This window comes from Prenolepis imparis, unplaced genomic scaffold (genome assembly GCF_030444845.1).
Source record: "Prenolepis imparis isolate NDT839.2.m4 unplaced genomic scaffold, iyPreImpa1.0 SCAF_11, whole genome shotgun sequence".
NCBI lineage: Eukaryota > Metazoa > Arthropoda > Insecta > Hymenoptera > Formicidae > Prenolepis > Prenolepis imparis.
This window is the reverse complement of record NW_028141169.1, coordinates 12,238,555-12,258,647: the sequence shown is the minus strand read 5'-3', so window position 1 is coordinate 12,258,647 and position 20,093 is coordinate 12,238,555. Positions and strand designations below refer to the sequence as shown.

At 29.3% G+C, this 20,093-nt stretch overlaps 3 protein-coding genes across 5 annotated transcripts; 1 reads left to right on the top strand and 2 right to left on the bottom strand.

Moving 5' to 3' along the window:
- Positions 1–164: 164 nt before the first annotated feature.
- Positions 165–8,453, bottom strand: Tpnci (troponin C type I). 2 transcript variants are annotated; one of them, XM_083050532.1, is made up of 6 exons: positions 8,221–8,453; positions 6,931–6,961; positions 3,329–3,472; positions 2,915–3,034; positions 1,551–1,682; positions 165–555 (listed from the first exon to the last, which is right to left on the bottom strand). In XM_083050532.1, exons 1-6 carry the CDS (start codon positions 8,242–8,244, stop codon positions 527–529), a joined length of 480 nt encoding a protein of 159 aa, XP_082906658.1. In that variant the 5' UTR covers positions 8,245–8,453; the 3' UTR covers positions 165–526. The 2 variants fall into 2 exon arrangements, with proteins under 2 accessions (XP_082906658.1, XP_082906659.1); XM_083050533.1 differs by having other exon boundaries at positions 8,242–8,453.
- Positions 8,454–15,379: 6,926 nt separating this feature from the next.
- LOC145943126 (TIMELESS-interacting protein) lies at positions 15,380–17,558 on the top strand. Of its 2 annotated transcripts, none has more exons than XM_083050530.1 (2): positions 15,380–15,521; positions 16,388–17,558. In XM_083050530.1, the coding sequence occupies exon 2, from the start codon at positions 16,442–16,444 to the stop codon at positions 17,408–17,410; it is 969 nt and encodes a 322-aa protein (XP_082906656.1). In that variant the 5' UTR covers positions 15,380–15,521; positions 16,388–16,441; the 3' UTR covers positions 17,411–17,558. The 2 variants fall into 2 exon arrangements, with proteins under 2 accessions (XP_082906656.1, XP_082906657.1); XM_083050531.1 differs by having other exon boundaries at positions 15,406–15,547.
- Positions 17,559–17,577: 19 nt separating this feature from the next.
- LOC145943129 (U6 snRNA-associated Sm-like protein LSm6) lies at positions 17,578–18,373 on the bottom strand. The gene is made up of 3 exons (XM_083050534.1): positions 18,255–18,373; positions 17,996–18,086; positions 17,578–17,795 (listed from the first exon to the last, which is right to left on the bottom strand). Exons 2-3 carry the CDS (start codon positions 18,084–18,086, stop codon positions 17,647–17,649), a joined length of 240 nt encoding a protein of 79 aa, XP_082906660.1. The 5' UTR covers positions 18,255–18,373; the 3' UTR covers positions 17,578–17,646.
- Positions 18,374–20,093: the final 1,720 nt, after the last annotated feature.

Below are 20,093 nucleotides of genomic sequence, written 5' to 3'. Positions count from 1 at the left end.
AATAAAAATATAGAACATCTTTTCTCTATTGAGTCGAACTAATAAAAAAAAATATATTTGTTTGTGTATAAAAATTTCGGGCTTACACTTAAGTCGAGAAATATTGAAAATGTTCGTCCGATAGAAATGCACGCGCATGAGGAAAATTATTCGCATTGTCAAACAACAGAAAAAATAAGACTTTTTTATCTTGTTTTATTAACAATAAATATATTGATTTTTCAATGAAAAAAAGTCCAAGGGTTTATGAAATGTAAATATATGAAAGTAAAATTTGTGTGTGTGTGTGTGTGTGTGTGTGTTTACCATACGAAATATAATATGTATAAAAGCAGGGGAATATTCATTCGATGCGATGTTCATGGTAGGAATTTGCTTCCGAGGCTAATCACAAAACGGAAGGATACCTAAATAAATTTGCTGCGCAAATTTGATTCATCATAAACATGCGAATGGTCTAAAACGTAATGATTGCATACACGTATGTCTTTGGGTCCAAAAGCAGTTCACCATTCATTCAAGATAACTATTCACCGGTCATCATCTCCATGAATTCTGAAACGAGAAAGAACACAATGTAAGTTTAACAAGTTTAACAAGCAATTTTTTTATTTATACATCATCTTACTCTAAATTAATTAAATAATCATTTTTAGTGAAATTTTTCTCATTCTACTGACAGTAATAGTAAATGTGTTTTTATTTATACTGTTTTTTTACTTTTATTCTTTAGAATCTTATCAATTTTTTTCATATAATAAATTCTTTTATATTTGTGCATTTTTATTATTTTGTATATCACTAAACTATTTCATTGCAATAATTATAAAGATTAAAATTTAATTGCTCATAGGAAATACAGACTAGTAATGTACGAAAATAAAGATTTCATCTTTTCACAAAATAAGTTTTGATCGTTTCTAATATATATGCATATTTCTTGCAGGACTGTTACCTTACGATCTAATATTTATGAACATCACATCTGAAATTCATCAAGAATTGGAACGGACGTGTGATTTTGAAAAATCACCGCGATTTATTAAGTATACGAATATTGATAAAAATAGATTATTGCGGGATCAGTGACATCATCCTCGATCATGCCTCTTCATCATTTTCGATCTGCCAGCTCTTTCGCATATAAATAAACCACTGCAATCTTACACGAAGACAGATGCTGGTTTTCCAGAGGAATAAAACGGGGAATCTTTTAAGTAAGTCAACAGTAATAAACACACGACACTTTATTAAAAGTTAGAAAATATCGAACGAAGGAGAAATAATTTTTCTTACGAAAAAAAATAAAAAATAAAAATTTAATAATAATATAAATATAAAATTTATTAATAAATATTTAATGATAAAATATAAAATAACAATTTTATACGTTAGATGCAAAAAATTATATTTATATAAAAATGTTGATTATATATGATAATTAAATATAAGAAAAGATGCGTTCTACATTTTATTGTTTTTTTTTCCAAAAGGGGAAATTCCTTCGTCTATCGAGGAAAAAAAAAGAGAAGCAATAGAAAAGAACTTACCATCAAAATCAACTGTACCGGAACCATCAGAGTCGATCTCTTCGATCATCATATCCAATTCCTCATTTGTCAATTGATCATCCAATTCTCTCAGGATCTCGCGTAAGCAGGTCGTCGGGATGTAGCCATTACCTAAAAGTGAGTAATTGCAGATTTAAATACACATTCGAGTAATTTAGACTCCATGAAAAAATCACCAGAGACGTCATTAATAATAATCTCTACTCATTTTTTATTGAGATTTTCTCAAATATTTTTTTTTATAATGGAAGATATCGAAGTTTCAAATTTTTTGCACTATTATTACATATATGTTTCTTCAAAATTCTCTATTAAATTTGTAATTTTCATTGCCATATCTCTCATTCGACACGAACAATAGATTTTCATATAATTGCAAGATTTATTTACGCTCCGTAAAGCGAATAATTTATCTTCCTGGTGCCAGAGAGAGAGAGTTATTATACACCATTTACATATTTAAGATATACGCGCTACTTTCGATATAATCATAATTCATGAACGATGTATTACGACATTCTTGGCATTAGGCCGTCACGTGAGGGAATCTCCGCGTAGAGGACTTATTTTTACATTTACATATAGGACGCAAACTTAATGCGCCTGTTTGTATCTCGACGTTTCCCTGTCACACGTTTGTCACATATGTCTTTCCTCGCTGCGAGATTGATTTTGTTGATTTTACGAAACATAATCATCAACATCTCTCAGAGAGACATCGCACACAATTGTCTATATATATAAAATTATTATTTTCTATTTATTATTAAATTGCAAATCTATTATTAAATATTTATTAATAAATTTCATATTTATTTTTATTAAATTATTATTTTATTTATTTTTTTTTAAATTATTATATATATATAAGAGAGAGCAACAGAAATAAATTATATATAGTATCAGACACTCTTTTCAATTTAAAATATATTATTCTAAAAGAAAGCGCGAAAATAATGACTTAATAAATCTGAAAAGATCATCAGCGCTTTATCTCGCGATGCTGACAATAATTATTTTTTATTCTTACAATGTGTGATTGAAAATATATCAAAAAATCAGACTTTTATTTCCGCTTATTAAAAAATTAGAAAAGACATTCCAAATCAGAGTGCTATAATGAATCAATTATAATATCACGCGATGACAAAATATGCCAAGGTGGGTCCTATTGCTTTTGCATCGCTAAACGTTTCTCGTTACTCTCGAAATCGTTGGATTTAAAATCGTTAATCAAACAATCAGCGAATTGCCAGCAATGTCATCATCTCAACTATTATAATAATGCATAAATCCCACTAACTAACGGGAAACCTCCTGTTTACAAAGTAAAGTTGCCCTACCTTCCTTGTCGTAGAGCCTGAAAGCCTCTCGAAGTTCCTTTTCCAGAGCCTCAGCGTCCTCCTCAACGATAAATTTCGCCGCCAACGTGACGAATTCCTCAAACTCGAGCCGTCCAGATTCTGTAGGCAAAGAATTGTGTAAGAGAAGAGATTGCAAATTCTATAAATAGAATCTTCTTTTGAGCCGGATACAATAAATTAAATTAGGTACGCGACATACGACAACAACACCGGTAGATTCAACAAGATCGCATAATGAATTCAGGTAAACACGTCGAAAATAGAAGAGTAAACAGGTTCATTATGCAGTCATTAATATTCTCTAAATAAACTTCATCGTATTTTTTCGTCTCTCCTGGTCTAACTTTGATCGCGTCAAATATTATTAATTGAGATGATATATTTATTATTTACTATCGGCATCGACTTCATCGATGAGTTCGTCCAAGATTTTCTTGTTGAACGGTTGACCCATTAGCCGAAGAATATCGGCCACCATGTCAGTAGGGATGCTGCCGCTCTTGTCCCTGTCGAAGCTGTCGAAAGCTTTGCGCAGAACTGCAAAACATAATTCATAAAAAATGTTTAAAATAAATTACTTTTATATATGCAAAGTAATTGCTGAGAAAATAGACAAATTAATTTCGAACGCTATTAACACTTGTTCGAATTTTTATGGAGAAAAATTTCTTCTCCCAAAACTAGGATTTTGTACCATCGTCACTATTTTCTTAATTTTATATAGTAACGATTACAATTTACTATATAATAAACATTTTTATATATTTTCTGTATCTAATATATAAAAAATATTACTTCATATTTATTAGTAAATTGTAAAATATTATTTATTATTTATTAATAATTTTTATATTTTTTATTATTAAATTATTATTTTATATTATACATATATAAATTACTAATAAAATATAGGTATAATTCTTTTTTCAGATCCAAATCCGGAAAAATAATAGATATTAAAAAAATATAATAAAAATATAATAAAAAATAATATCCGGGGAAAATAATAGAAATTAAAAAAAAGAACATCGAAATAGTGCAAAATAGAAGTAGCATTCTTGGCAGAATTTTGATCGAAAGTTCAGACAGAAATATTAGTTCTAGTTGTATAGTTAAGAATAGAGTTATTAAAAGAGTCGTATGGCCTCTCTTTCTCGAGATTATAATAGTTTCGCCGACAATAAGGACATTAAATTCGCCGTGGCGATACAAATTTAGACCGAATGTTCAACGTTCCTCCGTCAGCTGAGCTTATTTGGCTTGATACACCGTCACAACAGGGTTACGCGATCCGATTGTTTATCAGGATCAAAAGTTCAGACAGAAATATCTTTCAAGAAACTTCGCGCCTCTGCGATTCCGCTATGTATCGTTAAATCTCGTAACGTCCGATGTGTGGATTTAAATATTATATATATTTGACTCTCCTCCGAATTATTATAAGAGATCCAAAATTCACGATCTTTCGACACTTTACTAGTATCATGTTACGTTTTTCGCGCGACTAGACACCCTCATTTTCACTGCGAATGTACAAAATATATTATTCGGCGATCAGCCAACCGTGACGTGTTCAGTTTGCACGAAATATTTAAAAAATGAAATATTATATTTATCATATAAAGCATATTAATATTTATAACATTTATAATTAATATTTACAATATCTGATTAATATTTCAATTTAATATGTAGCGTCACACACACAAATTAATAAATATTAATTATATTGTATATTATATATGTGTTTTTTAAATTAATATTTATTAATTTATAACGCAATATATTAATAAAATATTAATCTGATCATATAATAATTAATTATAATTGTTACGATAAAATTGAGAAAATAGTGACAATGACACAAAATTCTAGTTTTGGGAGAAGAAATTTTTCTATAAAATTCTATAAAATCATGTTAATAGCATTCAAAATTTATTTATTTACTTTAGCATTAAATTAATATTTATTTATATTTATTAACGCTATGTACAGAAATATTAAACGAAATGTATGAAATGAGATTTTATTTTATTATATCTCGTAAATGACTAAAAAAATCTATTTCTTTTTGAAACGTCAATCTCATTATCAACCAAATATGAGAAGAATTGCGTCTTGGAGTGTATTTTCGGTATACCCTCGAGGAAAATCGTATGGTTCGAGCTATATTCGTAGCACACAGAGTTCTCTCTCTTAAATGCTGTGCGTTGCAAAGGGAGAGCTTGATTCATGCGAGAGATTCATACACGTCTCGCTCCAAAAGCGTTTTAAAATTTCTCTCTCTCTCTCTCTCTCTCTCTCTCTCTCTCTCTCTCTCTCTCTCTCTCTCTCTCTCTCTCTCTCTCTCTCTCGATCGCAAACAGCTGAAAACGACGGCCATTTCTCGCCCATTTTTCTGGCCTTTCGTTCTGAAGAGTAACTCTTCTCTCTCCTTCCTATTTTTATCATTCCGATATACGTGCGTATTCGTAGAATCGATCATCGGCCGCGCATCAGATCATCCCCCTCGTCTCGACATGGGATGAGACTATGAGACCCGGAGACGCTTTTCGGGGGGATAGCTATACATAGAGACACTCTCCGCGGCTGTTCCCGATCGGATTAAAGCGTAAATAAACTCGGGTAAAGACTCGGCGAAAGCGAAATGTGAAAATTTATTCCGGGCTCGACGTCAATTGATGTTACACCGTCTTCCGATCTAAAGGATCTTTTTATTTTCAATCTTTCGCGGTGGAAACAGCTTCGTTACAAACTGTCGAAAATCGCTTTCACACCGTAATACGATTTTTTTATGTTAAATTTAATATATAATTAATTTTACATTTATTAATTATTAATATTAATATTAAATTTAAAAATTAAAATTTAATATTAAATTTTCATTTAAATTTTAATATTAAAATTTAATTAAAATATTAAATTTTAATATTATAATTTTTCCTTTATCAGAAGGAAGGAAACCAAAGATTGAATGATATATACGTATAATAGATCTTCCAAATCGACGTAGAATTCTCAGCAATTAAATGTTACATGCTACATTTACATAGTAATAATGGATATAATAAATGGCAGATGACAGTTCACGTAAAATAGCTTCTACATTAATCTTTGACATGTGTAACATTACGGTCTTAAGTTTTAGACGAATTAAGTTGACTACAGATTTATATTCTATTTGTTCTGTACAATTTTGGCCAGCGCATTCTACACTATTTGTTTATTTCATGGATCTTTTCGAAATATACAAATGCTATCGTTTTGTTACATCAACAGCAAGATTAATAGATGAATAGATGATTGTTTGTGCGATTTTATTGGGTTGATTCATATAAATAAGTTCCGTTTTAATTGACAAGCTGAATTTTTATATTTAAAATTATTTGTATATAATAAATTTTAATATGCTTTATATCCTCCATTATTAAGTATACAACTTGTATCCATTTAAATAATTTGTTAATTTCTTCCTCGAAGAATTTTAAAGGTTTTGTGATGCAAAAAAAGTTTTTTTTTTTCACAAATTCATCGATCTTAGCTTGTGAAAATTTTGTTTAATGAATTTTGACCTGAACAGATGGAAATCTGATGGGGCGAGGTCCGGAGACTAAAGAGAATGAGATAGAACTGATCACGAAAGCTCGAGAATTTTTTCTCTTTTTTATTTTAGCTCTATGTAGTCAAACGAAATCACATTTTTAATGAGGCTTTTTTTTTTGCACTCGCTGCTACACGTGATAAAACTTTGCCCTATCAAATTTCCATCTGTTCAGGTTGCTCCAAAATTCATTAAATGGAAAAAAATGTTCATAATAATATTGAGATCCATGAATTTGTAAAAAAAACTTTTATACATGCTGTAATTATTTCGTTTCGATTTCAAGACTCATGGTTTCTCAGGAGAAATGATTTAGTAATTATCTAGCGAAGCTTTTCTTATTTATGAATTAATTCAATATCTTAATTAACGAGCTGAATTTAAGAATACATACCGGCAATTTGTTCCGCCGGAAGTTCGTCGGCCTGTGAACATTGCAAAAGATACGAATTATATAATTATAATTATAATGATAACTATATAATTATAATTATAATTATTATTAAGTATAAAATATACAATTAAAGATGCCTATAATAAACATTTTATATTTCATTCTCATTAATCGAAAGTATTATGCACAAGTTGTTAAAGACTTTGATACGTTCAATTAAGAGTTGACACAATTACTTTTGGAAGAAACATTCGTGCATTGTTATTTCTTTCATTCAATTAATTCAAATTAAAGATTTTTTATTAAAAATAAAAAATCATTCCATTTTTTTTAAATCGAATTTATCTTTACTTCTTAAATTTTGAAGATTTCAAATTTAGAGATATTATATGAGATATCTCGAAATTAGTTACATCTATAAAAACTTTAGGAATCTTTGCATGCAATATATTACAGGCAGAATAATGGAGATTTTTAGAATCTATTAAATAATTGTATAATTATATATATATATATATATATATATGATTTTTTAATTATAATTGCATCTAAACACAAATATGCAACGTGGGCTATTTCAAAATAATTTATAATAATTATGCAATTTATTACAGATTAAATTGTTTTATCCAAAAATCTTAATTACCCTCTCTGTATATTCAATTTTATCGATAATAAATCATTGATCCAAATAAACTTGTTCGAAACCGCTACTTTAAACATATCATCGTAACTTTATTATGACACACAAGCATACAGAAAAATCTCTTTTCATTTATATTCAAAATAATGAAATACGTCTTATTTTCGAAGATAATGTTAAAGTAGCGAGATCGAATTGACTCGCCGTCTAAGAAACAGTCACGTTTTTCCAGAATCCCGTCCATCGCCGGTTCCAAAATATCTCTCTCAACCGGAAGTGGTCGATCAATTAGGTACTTTACGCCTAGCGCATACCATTAAATTACTTATATTATTAGACAACCACTGAAAAATCCGAGTTCTAATACATGCTAATCGTTACTGAATCACGATGCATATAAAAAAATAAAACAAAAAGAGTACACAAGCGAGAGAGATTTAGAGTTAAATACCAAAGTTAAATACCCAGGCGATATACGTGCAGATAATTTTTTTTTACAATAGTCAGAAAGAGAGAGAGAAACAGAGAGACAGAGAGAAGAGAAAGAGATTGTTAAAAAATACAACAAATATAATTACAAATATAATAGAGTAGACAGATAGACAGTAGATAGGAAAACGTGTATGTTTACCAGGGCGACGACTTACGATATCATCGATAGAACATACCATGATGGCGGCGCGACTTTTTTTTTATTCTACTTAAAACACCGAGATATTACTGTTGCGGTCTCGCAAAGAGCGCAAGAGGCTCTTATCCGATATTCTGAAGGAAATAAACGAAAACGTGTGTGTTCGAAAAGAGAGGGGAGGAAGCAGACACAGAAGATCTCTCTTTCCTTTTGCGAGCCGCCGATTAAACTGCCGGGAGGCGCCGAGACGCCGCGATAGATATTCGAATAGGGCGATATAGCGGTTGCGTGGCTGCGAGCTCCAGCCAATCGTGGGTCCATGTTCCGTTCGGTGGTCCACCAGACGAGAGAAGCCCTCGGGAAGGCACGCTTGCGCTATTTCTGGGACGACGTATGTATGTATGTATGTACGTCGAACCGTCGAGAGGCGGGCTTCTCTCTTTTCTCCTTCGTCTCCTCTCTTGAATCCTCTCTCATCCGCGGGATCCGATAACGCAGAGGTGCACTGTAAAAAAAAATTTAATGTATTACATAAAAAAATGTAAAATTACATAAATAATGAGTGTAAAATTACACGATAAATAATAAAAATGTATACATTTTATCACTGTAAAAAAATGTAATGTATTACATAAAAATATGTAAAATTACATAAATAAGTGTAAAATTACACGATAAATAATAAAAATGTATACATTTTATCACTGTAAAAAAATGTAATGTATTACATAAAAATATGTAAAATTACACAAATAATAAGTGTAAAATTACACGATAAATAATAAAAATGCATACATTTTACACTTATTATTTATGTAATTTTACATATTTTTATGTAATACATTACATTTTTTTTACAGTGTGGCGAAGGATGCTGTGGGAGATCTCACCGAAAAATCTCTGGCTATTAGATCAATTTAACTATTTTTATCCCGCGAATTGAAAGAAAGAGAGAAAAAAAAAGAAAGGAAAGTATGAGGAATTTAATTTTTTAATTTTACACTCCCCGAAAGATAACTCGAAGTTTCGAGTTTAGGAAAATGATAATATTAAAAGGTATAAATCTATAATGAAAAATTTTGAGTATTGTTACAATTCTTTGATTGATGAGATAGATCTTATCTTAATAGAAAGTAAGAATTGTCACCATGTAATATTAGATTAGATTTGATTAATTTACGCATCGCTGTTCATTTACTTGTTTCGTGCATCCTGAGCCAAGAAGCATTAATCAAAGAACTTCGATGCAAAGCTCGAGATTCGCGAAGGAAATTTGAAATCGAAATACTTTTTTGAGAAATTATTCATGCAAAACTAGTAATTATATTACGAGTATATAATTATTCGAGTGTAAAATCAGTGACAATTTAATTCATTACGTCAATCAAAATTTTTTTAAAGACACGATTATGATTTAAATAACAATTATTTGTAAGAATTATTTGAAGGAATGTGACTTGTATAGAATAAAATAGAGAAGCAAACAATGTGTTTATAATAAAATAAATAAATTATTACGAGTATAAAATTAGTGACAATTAATGCAAAATTGTTAAAATAATGATACGATTGTGATTTAAATAATAATAATTTGTAAGATTATTTGCATAAGGAGTGTAATTCTTGTACAGAATAAAATAGAAAGAGGCGGACAATTGCGTTTGTAATAAAATAAATTAATACTATTTAAATAAATTATCTACATAGTGATTGTCTGCTTCTCTATTTTATTCTGTACAAAAGTCACACTCCTTCAAATAATTCTTACAAAGTGTTATTTAAATCATAATCGTGCGTGTCTTCAAAAAATTTTGAATTAATTCTTATTGATTTTATACTTGAATAATTATACTCTTGCAAATATTTAATACGAAAACGCGGCATTTTAAAACATGGACGGTTTTTATTTTAGATCATATTGTATGATTACAAGCGTTCTCTCCTGCGAGAGAACGTAGCCGTGTACTACTGCAGTGGTACGAAAATAGAGAATGAAAATCCTGCGGTTTAGAGTAAGCGACAGTAAAACGTAGAAGCGTATGGTGCAAACCGGATAAATCGATGTCAAACTCGCCATTTGGAATCGAGACAAAAACCTTGACGAACAATAGAAGCAAAAGCGACAAATCAAAAAATATAATCATGTTAAATCTCTCTCTTTCTCTTGCGAAAACAATGTGACAGTGTAAACTTTCTTATAATCAGAGGACGTAACATTTATATTGCATGTCTATTGGTATAAGATTTTTATTATTAATTATTTTAGAATATTATTTTTCTTTCAAAAAAACATTATTTTATAATATATATAATAATTATGTACTCTTGTATAAAGTGTATTAATTAGAATATTGCTTTTCTTGAGAAATAGAACATTATTTCATCTTATAATATATATAATAATTATATACTCTTGTATAAAGTGTATTAATTAAAATATTATTTTTCTTTCGAATGAACATTAATTTATCTTTATAATATATAATAATTATGTACTCTTGTATAAGATGTATTAATTGAAATATTACTTTCCTCTTTCGAAGGAACATTATCTTATAATAATATCTTATAATAATAATGTAGTCTTGTGAAATATTACACATTATTGCAAAAGTATGTACGATATATACAAAAGATTCTCCGGCATAGAATTTTACTCGACGAATTCGAATCGAAAGCGAAACAGCTGTCGTATTACGCCATAATCATGTATAAAATTACAGTAAAATTTATCATACAAATCTGACACTTTTGGATTTGTCGAATATTCGACGATTTCTTTGAAAATGAATAAGAAAATTTATTTCGAAACAGAAGCATGTGCCATATTCTGTATAGCAATCCTTTTTTTTTGCTTCTTATATCAAATGACAAATCATTTTTTCAATTGTATTTCTGTGATGTATATTTACAAATGGGATATAATGTGAATATATTTAAAATTAATTAATACGTCTGATAATCAGTGTTAAAAAGAAAATATATATTTCTCTCTTTCTCTCTCTCTCTCTCTCTCTCTGTCTTCTTATAATTGACAATTTTGAAATGTTCATTCTTTTTTTTCTATTTGATCAACCGATTTCTAAATTAAAAGATATTAAAACAATTTAAAAAAAAAAAGTGCAGTAAAAAACAACGTAAAGTACAAAATACACATTTTACGTATTTTCACGAACGTGTGCCAGCTAGATTTCCGAACACTTTGACAGGATCAAAATGAGCGATGAGACATAAAAGAGCGCATGGACACTTGCCAGAAAATCTCTGGGCGGACAGTGCTCTGAATGAAAACAATAAACAACCGTCTTATACATATGTATACGTGTATATATTCGATTTTATATTTTTATGTTTGTACACACATTTTATTGCTAGAACCGCCTATTATATTTTGCTGATTCTTAATTAATTTTACGTGCAAAACAAAAATCCGCTATAAGTTAATCGGTTTAGAGCTTTGCATTTTTATCATATCGCGTCATTTTGCGATAGCAAATTTTTCCTTTCGTCGGAATCTTTCGGATTCTTAAATATTTAATTAAGCAAAAATGCCCGTTACACATCTTTGAAATTACAAGTCTGGAGAATTAAAATTAAAATTCGCTTTAAAATATTAATAATACAATTCTTCCAATTATCTTTTCATTAATTTTTTGAGGATGTGTTACAAATAGCAAAATAGACTAGAAATTATAAACAGCTTAACATTCGCCAACAACCAGCCGAACGCAAATACCCTTCTATTATTCACTCTTTGAAACAAAAACACAATTTATTTATCTGTTTTGAAAAACAGTCTAATTTAGCTCATTTTGATATATTTAGCCGCGCTAAGATTTCATCGGAATGTGCGCACACAAACAAAATGTGCGACATAGACAGATATAGAGAACAGAGAATCACTTTATTTGCGAAGTTACAATAGTCTCATATTCCACATACATTTATTATTTAATAGCCGTTTTCAGTTTTATTTGACAAATATGTCTTTTTGTGCGAGCATCACTTAAGATCGATTGGAAAAGCACATTAAAATCGACAAGGATTGACCGTGCAGTTATTTGCGTTGGATGTTTGCTGACCAAAAAGCATACAAGTTATATATACTATAATTACATTATTGGACATTAAATGTGCATATGGATATTAGTGAATGTCGACAAATCGGCGATTTGGTATCATTAATGCGGACGCGTTTGCGCTCTCCAATTTTATTATAAACAAACGAAACTTGGCATTCGCGTATGTGTGATTGAGATATTTACGCTCTCGACAAGTTGGATCATTTCAGATCGTTGCTTTATTAGTTTTTGAATTTGGCATCGATAAATCAACCTCTTGGCATGCACTTACCGTTTTTCCGCATCACAATGTTTTTTCTCTCGTAACCTCGCCCTCGTGGAAATCCCTGATTCCAGTAATATACTTTCAGTGCGGTTTTTATTTACGAAAGATTAGTCTTGTATCTCCTGACCCCATATATCAGTCAAATCTATTTTTTTTCAAATTACGAATCATCTTACGTTGTATTATGCGTTAATATAAAACCTGAAAAATAGAAAAAAAAAGAGTCAAAGATATTTCGAAGTTGTCGAGAGCAGATTTTGTGCAAATTTTGCTACGAATTTTGTCAGCAAAATTGATCTGTCATAATCAGCTGATTCTGGCAAGATTCAAGCAGAAATCTAAATAATATAGAGTTTTATTTACAAATCATCTTAAGTTGTATTGTGCATTAATATAACCATCTTGGAAAATAGAAAAAAAAAGAATCATAAAGATATAATCGAAATTGTCGAGAGCAGATTTTGTGCAAATTTTACTACGAATTTTGTCAGAAAAATTGATCTGTCATAATCAGCTGATCCTGGCAAGATTCAAGCAGAAATCTAAATAAAGATTTATTTACAAATCATCTTAAGTTGTATTATGCATTAATATAACCATCTTGGAAAATAGAAAAAAAAGAGTCATAAAGATATAATCGAAGTTGTCGAGAGCAGATTTTGTGCAAATTTTGCTACGAATTTTGTCAGCAAAATTGATCTGTCATAATCAGCTGATTCTGGCAAGATTCAAGCAGAAATCTAAATAAAGATTTATTTACAAATCATCTTAAGTTGTATTATGCATTAATATAACCATCTTGGAAAATAGAAAAAAAAAGAGTCATAAAGATATAATCGAAGTTGTCGAGAGCAGATTTTGTGCAAATTTTGCTACGAATTTTGTCAGCAAAATTGATCTGTCATAATCAGCTGATTCTGGCAAGATTCAAGCAGAAATCTAAATAAAGATTTATTTACAAATCATCTTAAGTTGTATTATGCATTAATATAACCATCTTGGAAAATAGAAAAGAAAAGAGTCATAAAGATATAATCGAAGTTGTCGAGAGCAGATTTTGTGCAAATTTTGCTACGAATTTTGTCAGCAAAATTGATCTGTCATAATCAGCTGATTCTGGCAAGATTCAAGCAGAAATCTAAATAAAGATTTATTTACAAATCATCTTAAGTTGTATTATGCATTAATATAACCATCTTGGAAAATAGAAAAAAAAAGAGTCATAAAGATATAATCGAAGTTGTCGAGAGCAGATTTTGTGCAAATTTTGCTACGAATTTTGTCAGCAAAATTGATCTGTCATAATCAGCTGATTCTGGCAAGATTCAAGCAGAAATCTAAATAAAGATTTATTTACAAATCATCTTAAGTTGTATTATGCATTAATATAACCATCTTGGAAAATAGAAAAGAAAAGAGTCATAAAGATATAATCGAAGTTGTCGAGAGCAGATTTTGTGCAAATTTTACTACGAATTTTGTCAGCAAAATTGATCTGTCATAATCAGCTGATCCTGGCAAGATTCAAGCAGAAATCTAAATAAAGATTTATTTACAAATCATCTTAAGTTGTATTATGCATTAATATAACCATCTTGGAAAATAGAAAAAAAAAGAGTCATAAAGATATAATCGAAGTTGTCGAGAGCAGATTTTGTGCAAATTTTGCTACGAATTTTGTCAGCAAAATTGATCTGTCATAATCAGCTGATTCTGGCAAGATTCAAGCAGAAATCTAAATAAAGATTTATTTACAAATCATCTTAAGTTGTATTATGCATTAATATAACCATCTTGGAAAATAGAAAAGAAAAGAGTCATAAAGATATAATCGAAGTTGTCGAGAGCAGATTTTGTGCAAATTTTACTACGAATTTTGTCAGCAAAATTGATCTGTCATAATCAGCTGATCCTGGCAAGATTCAAGCAGAAATCTAAATAATATAGAGTTTTATTTACAAATCATCTTAAGTTGTATTGTGCATTAATATAACCATCCTGGAAAATAGAAAAAAAAGAATCAAAAATATAATTGAAGTTGTCGAGAGTAGATTTTATGCAAATTTTGCTATGAATTTTGTCAACGATCTGTCATAATCAGCTGATGCTGGAATTCAAGCAGAAATGTAAAAAGAGATTTAATTTTTGTAATAATATATTATTATATATTATATAATATATTATTATATTATTACAGAGTACATATTTGTATAATAACATATTTACTTTACGTACTTTTTACGTTTATACGGAATAAGAAAAGAAAACAGTATATATCGAACTGCAACGTCTTTCTCTTCTTCCCTCTCATTGAATTCCACTTAATCCACACAATATGTTATATAGAAAAAAAATGTACTCAAGTTACAATTTCGAATTTGATTCGTTGACAATTTTTCACTGGAGAAAATAGCAATAAGTTATGAAAATTATCAAACGCACACGAGATAATACATAACCACTGCGACATAACATCGCGTCGAGTCAAATCTATCGATTAGTCGAACAATCGAACTCGCTTCCTTTTATATCGCTACAGCTGATATCGATTCAGAGATGACATTTTATTTACCGTATTTATACTGATATTGTTTTCCGTGACGAGGTGAAACTGAACGCTCTCTCTTTGCCGGAATATAATTTTATATTCCGCTCGACAATATATATCGTTTATATATATATTAATTTCTTCGTGATTCGTAGACGCCCGGATACAAGGATAAGGATGCCCGGAACTCCGATGGTGCAGGACAATAACGTGTTGGGGAAATTGCAGAGCGAACGCTCGCCGGACGAACCGAAGAACGAGTCCGTCGTCCGTGAAATAACGCAGACCGATCGGCTGAATAAGAAGCTGCTCGTGTCGGTTTTGGAACGGATGAAGAAATCGGACGGGCAGTTCGATAAGTTTATGGAGGACGAGAGGGGAAATTGCGAGTCGCACGACGACAGCGATTTCTAAGACGACCGGTATATCGAGTAAACTTAACCTATAAGTGTGTGTATTTTGACACCTGTATATCGAAGAATTTAGGAATCCATCGTTTTTAGATATTTAGTTATATTTGTTATATATGAATTTTATATAAATTATTATATAAATTATTTTCTATGAATTATAGATCAATTATTTGATATGAATTTTATTTTATATTTTAATTTATATATTTGAATTTAGAAATTCATCGTTCTTTAGATATTTAGTTAAAATTTTATATGAATTTTATATAAATTATTTTGTATGAATTTTGTGGAAATTATTTTACGTAAATTTTATATAATTTATTTTCTATGAATTTTACATAAATTATTTTATATGAATTTTATATATTATTTTACATGAATTTTATTATATATTTGAATTTAGAAATTCATCATTTTTTAGATATTTAGTTAAAATTTTATATGAATTTTATATAAATTATTTTGTATGAATTATATATAAATTATTTTTTTTATATGAATTTCATATAAATTTTATTTTATATTTTTTATATTTTATAAAATGCTCTTATCTTGAAAAAGACTGCTTTTTGCATTCTATTCTATATAAAATTCATACAAAATAATTTATATAAAATTCATATAAAATTTTATAACTAAATATCTAAAAAACGATAGATTTCTAATTACACATCTATTTCATTAAGATAAAAAAGAAAATTGCCAGAGACTTTGCATTCAAAAATAGATTAGAATTAAATTAATATTTAAAAAATGCCATTGTAAATTTAGATTCCTAAATTCCTAGAATTTTTATGTTATGACACAACAATGTGGTTATAATTACTTGTGTACACTTAATAATTAAATAATTTCTTTTTTTTATATTTTAGAAATCCAGCATAAGTGGTGCTTAAATTTAATCAAAAGATACTTTATATACTATCATGACGGACATTCCTGATTACGAGGGTAATGATGATATCGTGGAGTACTACGAAAATAAAGAGTCTGATGATGAACGTGGTAGTCTTGGAGCGGCAGAGGAAGCAACTTCGGATAACGAAGCAGAAACTGCGCGAAGAATCGATCCATCGAAGCCTAAAACACATACAGTTAGAAATCCAATTCCCAAATTGAACACAGAGCGATTGAAAGGTCCAAATGGTATTCATACCATCGAAAAGTATTTCGAGGGTTTCAAGTTTTACGGCAAAGGACACGAGAAGACGGATCTCGACAGGATTATGAAAAGATTGGAACACTGGTCCTATAGATTATTTCCAAAGTACCATTTTGATGATTTTCTTACAAGAGTCGAGCAGCTTGGAAAGAAGAAGGATTTGCAGGTATTTATAAAAAGATATCGATTGGGTATGCTCTCTTCAGATGATGATTTAATTATCAATGATAACGTGGATGACGAAGAGGATCAACAAGAGAGTGCACCTCTGGACGACTTCGATTTATTGATAACGGAACAAATTCAGAAACAAAAAGAAGCTGAAGCACGAGCTGCTGCAGCTCCTAGCACTTCTAACGAGGATGCTTTTGATAAACTTTTAACAGAATCCAATAATATATCAAATTCACAAATGGAACCCACAAACACTGCCAAGGATGACTTGAGAGACGAGGTGAAAGAAAGAATCGAAAGAAACAAACAGCTAGCTATTCAAAGAAGACTCCAGAGGCAGAAAGAACGCGAAGAAGAGGAATCCAAGAAAATGAAATTGATCGAAAGCACAAATATAGAAACTTTAAATGAAAACAATAACCCTACAGTTTATAACGAGATAGATGCATCTCAGGTCGATAGTACGGGATCAAAAATCAATGAAAATGCAAATGAAGCAATTGCTAGTAACTCGGAGGAAATACTATCGAATGAGAAGCCAATAACAGATTATATTTAAGCAAAGTAAAATATATATTAATATAAAATTTTTATTATATCCACATATATACGTGTATAAGACTAAGGTATCATTTAGAAATATTTATTACGTAAAAATTATCGCTTTACTTATAATTATCGTAGAAGTAAGTCAAAATGTAGCCGTTAGAAATGTTTACGCAAAGATAAATTTCAAATACTTAATAAATAAAAATTGAATTTTTATTGAATTTTATATTTGCTTATGTCGCATAATTAATTTCTGCGCTTTTGTGTACTAATGTACAACACATTGTTCCCTCGTATAAAGGCATCGCCATACTTGTCCTTCAATTGTCCATTGACATATTCCTCCGTCTGTTCAAGCGCAATGTTCATATAACCATCTATGCAAGCTAACACACCTGTAAACAGAGTACTTGTTTTAGGATGTATAGTGGCGAAATGAATTTCAAGATTTATAAAGCATGCGAGATACTAATCAAATGAAAAAAGAAACTTAATCAAGAAAAATTAACTCTGCAAGAAAGAGGAAAATTTTTATTTTAATAATAAAAATAGTAATAAATATTAATAAATACGCTAAAATAAAAACGACATTTACCTCTGTAATCAACACCACTGTTCAATTTTACAACAACAGGCCGTCCGTGAATTTGTTGTATAAATTGAGATAACGCTTCCTTCCGGCTCATCTATTAATACGTAAAAGAAATATGTAATTAATTAGTAGAGAAATTATACATAAGAAACAGTGACGTTCGAATCAATAAATAATGTTTATACACGTGACGTTTACTTAATTTTTAATAATAGCATAATAAATAAGAAACGAGCATAATTATCATCGATATTTTGCGTACCTTTGCAATTAATGTGCAAGTATTTAATTAACTTGTAAATATTTTGATTCTAAACAACTTTAACCTAATCTGAAAACTCTCTTCATCAACATCTGCGATACCGGTGAGTTAACTTTTCCTAGAACTATGTTGATTGGTCGTCGCTTATTTCCATGACTAGTTGTCCACCAATAGAAGCGCTTAATTATTTTCATGAGAACTTTAAGCCTCATTTATACACTCGAACTCGAGCGACCAATCAGAACAGAAGTAAAGATTTCTTTATCTTGATTGGTCAATAGACGTTTCTATTTGCAGCTCCAAATTGAAAGCAACTTTCGTTTATTGGCTCTTTATTATTCTTTCGCATTTAAAAAATTTATGCATATTTATATAATTATAATATTAAATAATATAATTAATTACTCTTGTATATAATTTTGTGCACTATATATATTTCTTTCAATTAATTTTTCGAAAATATAAAATATTATATAATATCAATAAATAAAATATAATAACAAATATATAATTATATATATATATATATATATATATAATTTAAATATTATATTTTATTTAAATATTAATATTTATAAAATATATTAATATTAATAAATATTAATTTCGCTTTTTATCGCGAGGGAAGCAAACTTCCGTGAGTACGAATTTTAAAACATTGTTATAATTGAGATAATCGAACGGAGTAAATTAGCGATACGGAAGAAATAAATAAATGACCTTGAAACTGAGCTCGTGTTTTTATCACTCGCAATTACTCATTCCGGTTAGTCATTTTGAATTGTGTCATTCAAATGTCCAAGTGCGGCAAACGCGCAAAAGTGAATAATGCTGCTCTGTAATAAACATATATGTAAAATCGTTACACAGTATAGTAGTAAAACAATCTCCATGCCACATTGTTCCTTTCTAAAAAAAGGCATGTTATTGACATTGTTGTCGCTTTTCTGCGATACTAATTGGCTGTCTCGATTCGCGTTGTGCATTTACTGCATTATATTCATAGCATCGAGCAGCTGTCATCGCGAGAGTTAGCAGTGTGTTTGACAGTTCGTCCAAAATAAAATAAAATAAAATAATTTTTTATGTTTTAAATAATATGTTACAATACTTTAAATTCGATTAATATTTTTGATAGTTATCAGTTGATTTCTGTCAATAATATTAATCGCGGATAAAGTATTATAACATATTATATTACTTAAAATATATTATTATTTTAATTATAATAATGTATTGTAAATAAAATAATATGTTATAATATATAGTTATAATATATGTATATATACTTTATCCGCGATTAATATTTTTTGACGCAGAAAATCAGCTAATAACTTTCAAAAATATTAATCGAATTTAAAGTATTAAAACATATTATTATTTTATTTTATTTTATTTTATTTTGGACACACTGTCAAACTGCTAACCCTCACAATGACAGCCTCTCGATGTTATGAATATAATTTACAATGCAAATTGAGGCAGCTAATCAACATCGCAAAAATGAGGCAACTTTTAGGCAGCTTGCGAATACAGAGAATTATGCGCGTTTAAATAATGCATAAAATATATAAAATAATAATAATGTAAAAATATATAACAAATAATATAAAGTAATAATGTAAAAAAAAACAATATATATGTATAACTATAGAACAGACTGCACTATCTCTGCAGTAATATGTGTCATTTATGTCCGAAAAATCGTCTGAGTTAATAGGGGAATATAATTTGCAAAGAGGTAGTGTCGATAGTGCGGCAATAAATGTCTTTTAATATGTCCGAAAAATCGTCTGAGTTAATAGGAATACATGTTATGCAAAGAGGTTGTTCGAAGTA